This window comes from Simochromis diagramma, unplaced genomic scaffold (genome assembly GCF_900408965.1).
Source record: "Simochromis diagramma unplaced genomic scaffold, fSimDia1.1 OVJJ01000483.1, whole genome shotgun sequence".
NCBI classification, from domain to species: Eukaryota; Metazoa; Chordata; class Actinopteri; order Cichliformes; family Cichlidae; genus Simochromis; species Simochromis diagramma.
The window spans coordinates 6,375,045-6,386,756 of NW_024386835.1; the positions used below are offsets into that span (position 1 = coordinate 6,375,045).

Here is an 11,712-nt window from a genome sequence, read left to right on the forward strand (position 1 = left end):
GGCAGCAAATGCTTTACTGACAGGGCCAGTTGAGTAGCAGCTCTCATAGTCGGGTATGAAAGAAAGACACAATTCATCACTTTCAGTGAGTTGTTATGTCACGATACACTTAAAAATACAGAAAAGCTGAGGGAAACATTTCAGAATAACAGTATTTAAACTCTGACTTAAAACCTTTTTATGACAATACTAGTATCAACAGAGACATTTTGGCTTTATAAGAGGAAAACTATAACAACAACAAAAGAGTCAACCTTTTACAGAATATTACTGCAAGAAAATGTAAACGCTGTGAAATGATGTCAACTCTGGTGAGATTCTCGTTTTCTTTCCTTCTTCTGTTTTGAACTCTTCACTGGTGTTACTACAGTCGGGGTGAGTGAAGGGTTCAAAGCTGGATCTAATGCTGGATTGAGGGCCAGCAGGTCCAGTATCGGGGCACTCTGATCACCTGTTCAAACGCAAACAAATTAAAAAGGACATGAAAGAGTGAAATGGGAATATACACAATTTAATTGTCTGGGGTAAGGGTGGTTACCAATGTCGTCCTCTTCACTGCTGTGTTCTGGATCATGGCTCTGGACAGAAATCCGGGCCAAAGCTGCAAGCTCAGTTATGAAGCTTTCTTCTGCCTCCTAATGGACAAAGCATCACAATGTTAACACAACACATCTAAAGGATGTAAATGCACCTACTATCAAAAAGTACAGTGCAGACGAAGCATACTAACCAGTAACTCTTCTTTGACCCTTTGCATGGTTTGATCCTGGGCTATTTTCTTTTGCCTAAGCTGCTCGTAAGTCATCTCCTGATCCAGATCATATTGCTCCAGCACCTTTCTTTTGTGAAGTTCAACCCTAATACATTTGAAAACAAAGATAAATTGAAAATTATATACAGTGGTCCCTCGTTTATCGCGCGAGTTACGTTCTAAAAATAACCCGCGAAGTAGCGCGCTGGGCCATTTATATGGATACATCATAATAACATGGGAATGGTTGGTGATATTAAAGTCCTGTTTGTGGCACATTAGTATATGTGAGGGGGCAAACTCCTCAAGATGGGTGGTGACCATGGTGGCCATTTAGAAGTCGGCCATCTTGGATACAACTTTTTCAATAGGAAGAGGGCCATGTGACACATCAAACTTATTGGTAATGTCACAAGAAAAAAAATGGTGTGCTTGGTTTCAACGTAACTTTATTCTTTCATGAGTTATTTACAAGTTTCTCTTTGTTCACAGCCATTGACATGTTACCCCCCCCCCCCCCCCCAGCATGTTTACACTGAGTAGGAGATGCTCTGTATCTCATTGTACAACTGTATAGTGACAATAAAGGCATTCTATTCTATTCTATTCTAACACGTGAGGAGCGGATTAAAATTGTGTTGATATCTGGTGAACGCAGTAACCGGGTCATTGCAGCAGATTTCAATCCAAGACGCCCTACGAGACCACCCATCTCCCATGCTACAGTTAATAAACTGCTTGCTAAGTTTCGTGAAACTGGTTCAGTGTTGGATTTGCCAAAATGTGGACGCAAGAAAACTGTCACTAATGAAGAAACATCAGTGGCTGTCCTAGCTTCATTCAGCAAGAGCTCACAGCGTAGCACTCGCCGCATGTCACTGGAGTGGCATTAGTCGAACATCCCTTCGGCGGATATTAGCTACTCACAAATGGCACCCTTACAAACTCCAGCTACTGCAGCATCTCAACGAGGATGACCCAGATTGGCGCACAGAATTTGCAGAATGGGCAAAGCAAAAATTGGAACAGGACCCTCAGTTCACGCAGAAGATTTTGTTCAGTGATGAGGCAAACTTTTATGTGAATGGTGAAGTTAACAAACAAAACCACCGCTATTGGTCTGACACTAACCCACATTGGATGGATCCCTCCAAGACTGTTGGAACAACAAAAGTGATGGTTTGGTGTGTTACAACGATAGTGGGTCCATTCTTCATCAATGGAAACCTCAAGGCCACTGGATATTTGAAATTACTACATGATGATGTGTTTCCCTCTTCATGCACTGAAGCTGGCACGTTCCCTGAGTTTTTCCAGCAAGATGGTGCACCACCACATTATGGGTGCCAGGTCCGAGCATTCCTAGATGAACAGTTTCCTGGAAAGTGGACTGGTCGTCGTGGGCCAGTTGAATGGCCCCCAAGGTCTCCCAATCTGACCCCCTTAGACTTTTATCTTTGGGGTCATCTGAAGGCAATTGTCTATGGTGTGAAGATACGAGATGTGCAGCACCTGAAACTACGGATACTGGATGCCTGTGCTGGCATTTCTCCTGCGGTGTTGCTATCAGTGTTTGAAGAGTGGGAGAAGAGGGTTGCATTGACAATCCAACACAATGGGCAGCACATTGAACACATTTTTTAAGTGGTGAGAAACTTGTAAATAACTCATGAAAGAATAAAGTTACGTTGAAACCAAGCACACCATTGTTTTTCTTGTGACATTACCAATAAGTTTGATGTGTCACATGGCCCTCTTCCTATTGAAAAAACAAAAGTTGTATCTAAGATGGCCGACTTCTAAATGGCCACCATGGTCACCACCCATCTTGAGGAGTTTGCCCCCTCACATATACTAATGTGCCACAAACAGGACTTTAATATCACCAACCATTCCCATGTTATTATGATGTATCCATATAAATGGCCCACCCTGTATAATCCGGTGCGCCTTATAATCCGTTGTGCCATATGGTCTGAAAACCCCCCTGGTAACTTCTGCCTTCCTTTAGCATGTCCAGAAGTCCAACTTTTTGTGCGATGGTTAGCATCTTCCTCTGCCTTTTGGGTGCTAGGGCAGGTACCTTCTACGGTGCAAAACGTTTCGTCGACATTGTTGTGTTTGTTGGGGAGAAAACTTACAAACATACAGTACAGCACTTCGAGTCACAATGCTAGCGATCGAAATTTGACAAGCTGAACGCATTCTGTACTGTACAGGAGACACAGCACGGAGGAGACTGATTGACAATGGTCTCCAGCTGATCAGGACACAGAACACAATGTGCTGTAAAAAAATAAATAAATAAAAAAAAGCATGCAAGACTGCACGCCAAAAAAAATCGTCGAAACAGTGAGGGTACGAAAGGTGAACCGTATTATACCAAGGGACCACTGTACATGTTTTGTAAGAATTAATTTACAATAAAGTACCACTGAAAAAAAAAAACCCCAGCTCTACCAGTTTTATGTACCTCTGTTGGAATTCAGCAGATCCGGGTTTCTTGCTCCAGTTCATTAGCTCTCTCAGCAAGGCCCTGCTGCTCACTTGCCCCTCATTCACCTCTGAAGGATTGAAGGAAATGTTTACAAGAGTAAAAAGAGTAAGGTGGATTTTCTGTCTACTGACTACTAGCTGCCGTACAATTTTAAATGTAAAATTTGCCATTTATTATGCTCATTTCAGCTCTATTATGTTATTTTCTGACTCTAATAGAACACCTCTTCTTGATTCACAGATCAAAAGAAGCTTCAGTTATCTCACATTGGAAAATGGTGAACTCTATTCGATCATGCACTTCTGAACCAAGTCATTTCAGCTTCTCCATCCTCCTTACAGGAAATCATTCATAGCTTAAGCAATAACAACACATCTGACTAGCATCATCTGCTCTCTTCTGTTAACAGTTTATTTCAACCCTGTACTATCACAGCTCTTACAGTAACACACGCTACGTGTTCACAGTCAGTGCTGTGTACTGGGAGAAAATGCCTAGAGTATTGCCTCCTTTTGAGGGAAATCAAATAACCACTTTATATATGAGTTACCTATCACCTTGAAGTAGTTTATAGGTAACAAGTCCTATTCTTCATACCTTGTTACAACTAAGGTATACCAAAGAGCATCTCTGAGCACACAACACATCAACCTTAAAGTAGATTGGCTACAGCAGCAGAAGACCACAATGAGTGGCACACCTGTCAGCTAAGAACAGGAAACTGAGGCTAGGCTCACCAAAACATTGGAAATACAAATCGAGTGTAACCAACATGAAAGCACCAATCCATCCTTCCTCTTCAACCATTTTGCATTAAATAGCTCAAAGTGGTTTGTTGACAATAAGTTCATTGTACTTAATTGTCCTCCAGTCACCAGATTTCAAACCGAAAGAACTCCTTTGGGATTATTTGGAAGGGGACATTTGTAACAAATGAGAAAATTATTTTACAAATAAGAAGGCAGCTCCTTCAAGATTTCTGAGTACTCAGTAATGAATACAGGGTTACTCTGGTTACTTTAGTTTAAAAACTAAACTCGTGCTGGGTCTGTCTCACCCTGGTTTATTTTTGAATCATCCTGGCGCAGTTTTCTGGTGATATCCTGTAGGTGGGAATAGTAGCTTCGGACCAGCGAAGTAAGAGAATCTTTGGTCAAGTAAACGCTCTCTGCAGCAGCTTCCGTCAGGTGGTGCTAGTGGAATAAAAAGGTTTTAGCCTGCAACCTAATGAAAACCAACCACTGGAAGCTAATTCTCAGTTTATTAGGCATTTATAAAAATAAGTGAAATTAAATAACTTTCACCCAGGTCTTACCTTCAGGCTAGAAGCGGTCTGTAACTCTGTAGGCGGGTCTTCCCTCATTTGTTGAATGGCATAGCTTAGGGTGTTGCCTAGTACCAGCTGTGCATGGCTCTGAAGGAGCTCTGTTCCCGTTTCCAGTTCAGACAGGAACTCCTGCTGGAAGCTATTCCCCAAGAGCTGACTCTCTGGGCCCAGATGTCTCTCTGCTAGGCTGGGCCTGCCATTCTGTGACCGTTAGCAGATAACAGTGTTCAACAGAAGAATTATTAAAACACTGAATAAATTAAAAACAACTGTGTTTATATGTGTGAATTTTCCCACCTTGAGAGTTAAATTGACACACAGCGGGGTACTGGGATCTTCTATTAGTAGAGCTCTGAAATCAGTCTGAGATAGTGCCTTCAGCTTGGACAGCCTCATCTCTTTCAGCATATGTAGACAAAAGTGCCTGACCACAAAGTGCCTCTGCACCACCAGCAGAAAGTGCTCATGTTTCTTCTCTATCAGCTTTCCCATTTCACTAAGAGAAATATTACATTCCATTACTTCCTATTAACTCATAAGTGGATTTGGCCACAGTGCAGACCTAGTTTTTTTATACACTCAATATGTCATAAATATTTTTTACGATTTTACCTGTTGAGAGTGTAGCTCTGTTTGGCTACCATGTCTTGGATGATCTTCATCTGTTGTTCCCTCAGGTGTTGCAGACAGGACTGCCCTAAAGCAATCCCTTCAGTCCATACCTACACAAAGAGAAGCTCAGTTTAAAACAAGGAAAAGCAATTTTGTAAGATTCTCATGTAATTAGATCACTTGGCAGGGTTTAAAAATCGGAAGAAATTACTGTATTTTCCGCACTATAAGGCGCATGTAAAATCCTGAAATCTTCACAAAAATCGACAGTGCGCCTTATAATCTAGTGCGCCTTATGTATGAATTTTGGTTTATGCTTACTGACCTCAAGCTGATTTTATGTGGTACACGATGCTCAAAAATCTGTCAAAAACATTTTTTAGTACCACTTTTCGGAGCATTACGGTTACCGTTGCCAGGAGCCTTCAATATAACATTACCGTGTTGTGTGTGTGTATATAACGACTCCAAAATGGCACCCCTCGAAGAGACATGCTTACGAAGCGGATTTTAAACTCTGAGCAATCAGTTATGCAGTAGAAAATGGAAATAGAGCAGCTACGAGACAATTCGGCATTAATGAGTCCATGGTGCGCAAGTGGAGGAAGCAAGAAGATGACCTAAAACACGTAAAGAAGACCAAAAGGAGTTTCCGAAGGGAACAAGGCGCGATTGCCGCAGTTAGAGGACAAAATTGAACAGTGGGTTATTGAACAGAGAACAGCAGGTAGAAGTGTCTCTACAGTCTCTATTCGACTCAAGGCAACAGCGGTAGCACGTGACATGCAGATCAACGACTTTCGAGGGGGACCCTCTTGGTGCTTCCGTTTTATGAAAAGGCATAATCTCTCAATCCGCACAAGAACTACCATCTCACAGCAACTACCAAACGATTACAAAGAAAAGCTGGCCATTTTCCGCACCTACTGCCAGAATAAGATCACTGAAAAGAAGACCCGGCCAGAACTCATCACTAACATGGACGAGGTCCCCCTCACCTTTGACATCCCCGTGAACCGTACTGTCGAGAAAACAGGGACCAGTACGGTATCTATACGCACCACAGAGAAGGAGAAGTCATCCTTCACTGTAGTTCTGGGCTGCCAAGCTAATGGCCAGAAACTACCACCCATGGTCATTTTCAAGGGGAAGACTTTGCCAAAGGAAAAGTTTCAGGCCGGCGTCATCGTCAAGGCTAACTCAAAGGGATGGATGGACGAGAAGATGAGCGAGTGGCTGAGGGAAGTTTATGTCAAGAGACCGGATGGCTTTTTCCACAAATCTCCGTCTCTTTTGATCTACAACTCCATGCGCGCCCATCTCACCGAGGCTGTCAAAACCCAGGTGAATCATACGAATTCGGAGCTTGCCGTCATTTCAGGTGGATTAACCAAAGAACTCCAACCACTAGATATTGGTATCAACAGGTCGTTCAAAGTTAAATTAGGAGCATTGGATGACAGAAGGCGAACACACATTCACCAAGACAGGGAGGCAACGCCGAGCGAGTTACGCCACTATCTGTCAATGGATCGTGGATGCTTAGGCTAAGGTATCAGTCAAGTGTTGTCCGAGCTTTCACAAAGGCTGGAATAATCACTGAACAGCTAAGTAACAGCAACGAGACTGATTCGGATAATGATGAGAGGGATCCGGGCATGCTTAATGCCAAAATTGCCCAGATGTTTAACTCAGACACTGAAGGTGAAGAATCTGATGGAATTGTGGAAGTTGAATGGACTGAAAAAGTAAGTGTATTTTTCAATATTTAATGTGTTACAGCTTAACAATGTTAAGAGTTACTGTGAATGAGCTTAATAAAGGTCGAGTTATCTGACTGTTTTGTTTGTCTTAATGCGCCTTATAATATGGTGCGCCTTATGTATGAAAACAGACCCACTCTTCAACAGTGCGCCTTATAGTGTGGAAAAAACGGTACAGGGAAAAAAAATTCATTAAATTTGAAATGTGAAATGAAACAATGACACAGATTCAACACAAGTTTTCTACCTGTTCATATGTATCCAGCTCAGCCCTAATGTCATCCAGTTGCTGCCTGGTAGTGCACTCCACCTGCTGCAGCTGAGCAGACAGCTCCTGCTCCAGATCCAGCCACAGTTTCTCACAGTGTTCAGCAGAGAGCTTTGTCTGAGCAGGAACAGAGGAGAGAAAAACATCCTTGGCCAGCTCCCCGAGCCTCTTGGACCAAGAGGTACGAAGTTTCTGAAGACACAGAAACTACATAAGAAAAACAGACGAGCTCTGTAAGCAGACAGAATTTAGCGATTGATCATTTACCTTCCAGAGGTCACAGAGGCCGTCAACCACCCTTCTGTCCTGCTGCTGCTCCAAGTCCCAAATCTGTTGTCTGTGCTTCATCAGCAACTCATGATATACCTGGAGGGCACATAAGCTCAGACTTACTTGCATACTTTCCATGGTCTCTTTTGCCTAGTTATTGTAACTACAGTGACTAAAACTGACAAGAGGAAAATTCCTCAAGTACCAACAGATAATCATATTCTTTAAAGCTCTTTCACACAATCCCATTTCAACAGTAATCCTTAAGGTATTGGACCTGACCTTGGTAAGCTCCTGTAGGTCACTGGGACTCTGTTTCAGTTCTAAGGCACGGCTCTTCTCCTTGGTGTGACTCCTCTGAAGCTTCTTCCTCTTGGACACCTTTTTGCTGCACTTCTCATTCACCAGCTCATTTGTCTTTTTCATGCAATCTGCAGCATAGAGGAATCTGTCAAGCTCAGGATTATCAAGACAACTGCATTTGTTTTATTGCAGTGCAAAGATAGTTTGATGAATATAGAATAAAAGTTAAGTAATATGCTTTACTTGGTGTATTTAGCAAGTAGTCATGACAGAACAATGTCTCCTAACTGCATAGCTCCATAGTTTACTTAGGTTTCTCACAATTATTAAAATCTCGAGCACAAAAGGAAATAAAAGTACCAATAAGTCCAAAAAGAAAAGATTCTTTGGCTGAAAATTGTAGGCACAGTTAACGTCTAAACAGCATTGTCCTGTTTTTGTTGTCTATGACAACAGTGAGGGATATGTAGAAAGAGGCTGAGAGACTGGGATGCACTAGTACATACAGTATGATGATACTCTCTGCTGTCCTGAAAGAAATTGACCTTATTTAAGGAGCTAAAGAGGATTCCCAGAAAATGGCCTATTTTCAGAGTCCACCACTTAAATTTAAGAACTAGGCTAGATATTACAGATTGCCATTTGTCTCTGGGAACCATTTGAGTATATTAGAAGATAACTCCACACACATTTGGTCAATCACTGTAAAACTGTCATTACATATTTTTTTTCCTGTTTAGTAAATATATGACTTAAGAAACATACATCTTACTGTCAAATATAATTCTCTTATTTGGTAGAACCACACAATAATTTCATGAGATTCAACTAAAACTATTTACTTACCGTCAGTGCACTGCTGAAGGCCTTCAATCAGTGTAGCCTGAATTTTTGAAAGTATCTTTTCCATTTGGCTAAATTTCAACATGTTATCGCTTGTCAGCTGTTCCAGAGTTGTAGCCATCAAGCCTTGCCTTAGAGTCACCTCCTGTCTTAGCAAGGCAGGCTGGGATTGAATGAGACCTGTCAGCTCCTCCCACCACAACAACTTCTGTTGCATTTTCTAAGAAATGGAAAATAACAGAAATACTCAGAAGCATATTTTCAGTCAGTAGGTCTTAAAATGATGACAAAAGTGATGAGAATCAAAATAAATGCTACTCCAAATGACGAGTGTTCGTTAACCTTTAGATCTACTTCTTGAGCCTTCAGCAGATGCTTCTCTACTAACAGAAGTGTCTGAATCAGAGACTGAATCACATTCTGAGCTTCATCTGGAGAGAAAGAGCTGGTCTTCTTAAGTAGCTGTTTGCACAAGTCCTCCACCTGTTTGCTGAAACTTTTGGACTATGAAGAGAAACAAACATTGTGCAGCCATGTTTATTCATGGAAGGACAGCATAAATAGATGGAGTCTAAAAGATGTGAAACAGCTGTTACTCTCGACTTTTACCATTTGAAGGCCACGTTCAAGAAAATCTTTCTGACTTCTCTCAATTTCTTCCAATGTGCACGGATCATCTTGACTCTTCTCACTCACAGCTTGGCCTGCAGTCAACTGTTTCCTCAACTCATTCAGTTCCTTAAATGATAAAAACTGATGCTTACATTAAAATTTTTAAAAGTCAGTGATTCTAAATAGAGTACTAGTAATTGACTCCTACCTTTTCTTGCATCTGAAGAATATTCTTGGAAAAGGAAGCATCATTTTTGTCTTTTGGAAACCGATAGTTCAATATTATTTTCACCATCTGTAGAAAAATCTAAAATATGAATAAAAAATATATATTAGTATGACAACATTCTTTAAAGGATATCTACAAGAAATCTAGTACATTATAAGACAGATGATTAAAGCTCACCAGATATTTTTCGTCTTGAAGCTGAGAGCAGTGATGTTGTATGTCCTGCAGGGCCAAACAGTAAAGGCTGATCCTACTTCCAAAACTGTGTAAACAAATGGGTGAGTGTTGTTACTTGGATCTGTGCAATGTGCCATGATTAATTGGTGGTTATAATGTGTGTGTACAGTTATTTTTTACCCTGTTTGTGTCAGTGTGTGAGGATAGTGGGAAACCCTGTTAAATCTCTGGTTCTGTAAGCTCTTGGGGAACAGCGAAGAGAAAATGAACTGACTGCTGCCATCGTTGTCCTGCTCTTGGCTCACAGACTCTCCATCCATGAAGGAGGACGACTCTTCATTAGGCATCACTGGCAACTTTGAGTGCTCATGTAGAGACGGATTGGATGCTCCATCTGCTAAAGGCTGACAGGTACAGTGAAACATAAAGCGGAATCAGTAGCCAAGTAGGCCATGTTTCCTTCTTGTCATTGTAAAACACAACTTATACATATTCTTTATATCAATTGTATTTCTAACTAGCATTGTGCATATTGTAGTTAATGACATATGCAGTTAATGGAAGAATGCAACTACTACTTATTAGTGTATGTCAATCGAAGCCAAACTTCCATCAGTTAATTTGCATCAAGTTAATATTCAGTCAACTTTGATCACATGCACTTAACAATACTGTGGGTATATTTGGCAAAATATTTTTCAACTGCAATGTTAGTTAATCATGTGGATTCGTCTGCATATGTAAATTCATTCACATTCTACTGATATTTGTGGTAAACAGACAAAATTAACAGCTTTAGCCCCCCAAAAAGGAAACACTTTAGCATATCTGGAATAAAACACTGTTTAGTTGTGTATGTGTAATTCTGCCACATGTTCTAGAGATGGTGGACTTACTCTGTATTTTTGGTTGATGGGATAAACCACTTTTGCTCTGGATGCAAAAGCAGCCACATCGCTGTTCACGGGTGGCTGCTTCTTCTCCTGCTCAATAAGTAAACAGAGTAAACTATTAAAGAGAAGTCTTAACCATCAAAAACTTTGTGACACTGAATAAAAATCCAAGTTTATGTATGTACAGTTTTGGTCAGAAGTTTACAAGCAGTCATCATGGGCATGAATGTTGTGGTAATTTTGGACTTGATTTACCTCATTCATGTACCTGTGCAAAACAACACTAACTTTCAGTAATTGAGTCTTAGAGTAATACTTTGTCATGAGTGGTTGCACTTGGAGCCTCCTCCTTGCATTTGCTGACATAGTCCCTTTGGTTGTTGTCTAATTCAGCATCATCAGGTTCAAGCAGTCTACTTGCATTGTAACCCTGATGGGACAAAAGAGAAAACAAACATCTCAAATATGGAATGTAAAGTGTAAGGAATCAATACAGTGGATTCAGCGGATGTGGAAGAGACCATTTATGCTTACTTGTCTTGTCAACAGCAAAGGCTTCAGACAGAAGACATACAAAAGAGCAGCAGCTAATATTCCCGACAGCCCTCCGCACACTGTAGTTACTGTCAGCAGTCCTGTGTACAGATGCAGCGACTCGGGGAAACTGACCAAAACGTCGGTGGCGCATTCCGCCATCACTTCCCTCTCTTCCATCTTTGCTTTGCTTCAAACTGTAGAAATAATACGGAGCATTTTGTAGGACTCATCGAGTAAACAATAACATCTGACGCTAGCTAAAAAACAAACAAAAAAAACCCAATCTCTACACTAAACTTATCTGCTCGAGAATGATTTCAAAGGTTTTCGTGTTTCGTTAAAAAATACGGTTCTAAACTTGAGCAAGCTACGATTTCCAGCAACTTATTTGAGCCAAAACCTTGTCCTAAAACGACTAACTAAGAAAAAAGAGGGCTGGAAGGAGATTTTCAGAGTGAGTCAAGACCGTGCTGCTAGATCGGAAATGAAATACGTTTGCTTTCAATGTTAAAGCACGATGAATTATCTCTGCATAAAAATAAGGAAGTCAATGTCTATAAGAACACTGACACAAGTAAGAGAAAAAAAGATTTCCAACAAACTTAGAGTTTCTTAACATATGTGGTATTT

The 11,712-nt window shown here is 40.9% G+C and overlaps 1 protein-coding gene across 2 annotated transcripts; it reads right to left on the reverse strand.

Annotated features, from left to right (window-relative positions):
• Nucleotides 1–76: 76 nt before the first annotated feature.
• On the reverse strand, nt 77–11,563 carry LOC120731786 (ellis-van Creveld syndrome protein). 2 transcript variants are annotated; one of them, XM_040029033.1, is made up of 20 exons: nt 11,080–11,563; nt 10,862–10,975; nt 10,549–10,635; nt 9,833–10,056; nt 9,653–9,737; nt 9,455–9,553; nt 9,244–9,372; nt 8,977–9,138; nt 8,638–8,854; nt 7,771–7,919; nt 7,486–7,584; nt 7,198–7,410; nt 5,188–5,297; nt 4,873–5,071; nt 4,564–4,776; nt 4,306–4,441; nt 3,225–3,315; nt 731–857; nt 539–635; nt 77–451 (listed from the first exon to the last, which is right to left on the reverse strand). In XM_040029033.1, exons 1-20 carry the CDS (start codon nt 11,257–11,259, stop codon nt 303–305), a joined length of 2,880 nt encoding a protein of 959 aa, XP_039884967.1. In that variant the 5' UTR covers nt 11,260–11,563; the 3' UTR covers nt 77–302. The 2 variants fall into 2 exon arrangements, with proteins under 2 accessions (XP_039884967.1, XP_039884968.1); XM_040029034.1 differs by lacking the exons at nt 10,862–10,975; nt 11,080–11,563 and adding an exon at nt 10,801–10,824.
• Nucleotides 11,564–11,712: the final 149 nt, after the last annotated feature.

Coding starts and splice junctions, on each gene's coding strand:
- LOC120731786 (XM_040029033.1), bottom strand. CDS start 11,259: ATGGAAGAGAGGGAAGTGATGGCGGAATGCGCCACCGACGTTTTGGTC. Junction 10,057..10,548: donor CCATCAACCAAAAATACAGA/GTAAGTCCACCA, acceptor TGTACCTGTCAG/CCTTTAGCAGATGGAGCATC. Junction 858..3,224: donor TCTGCTGAATTCCAACAGAG/GTACATAAAACT, acceptor CAAATGTATTAG/GGTTGAACTTCACAAAAGAA.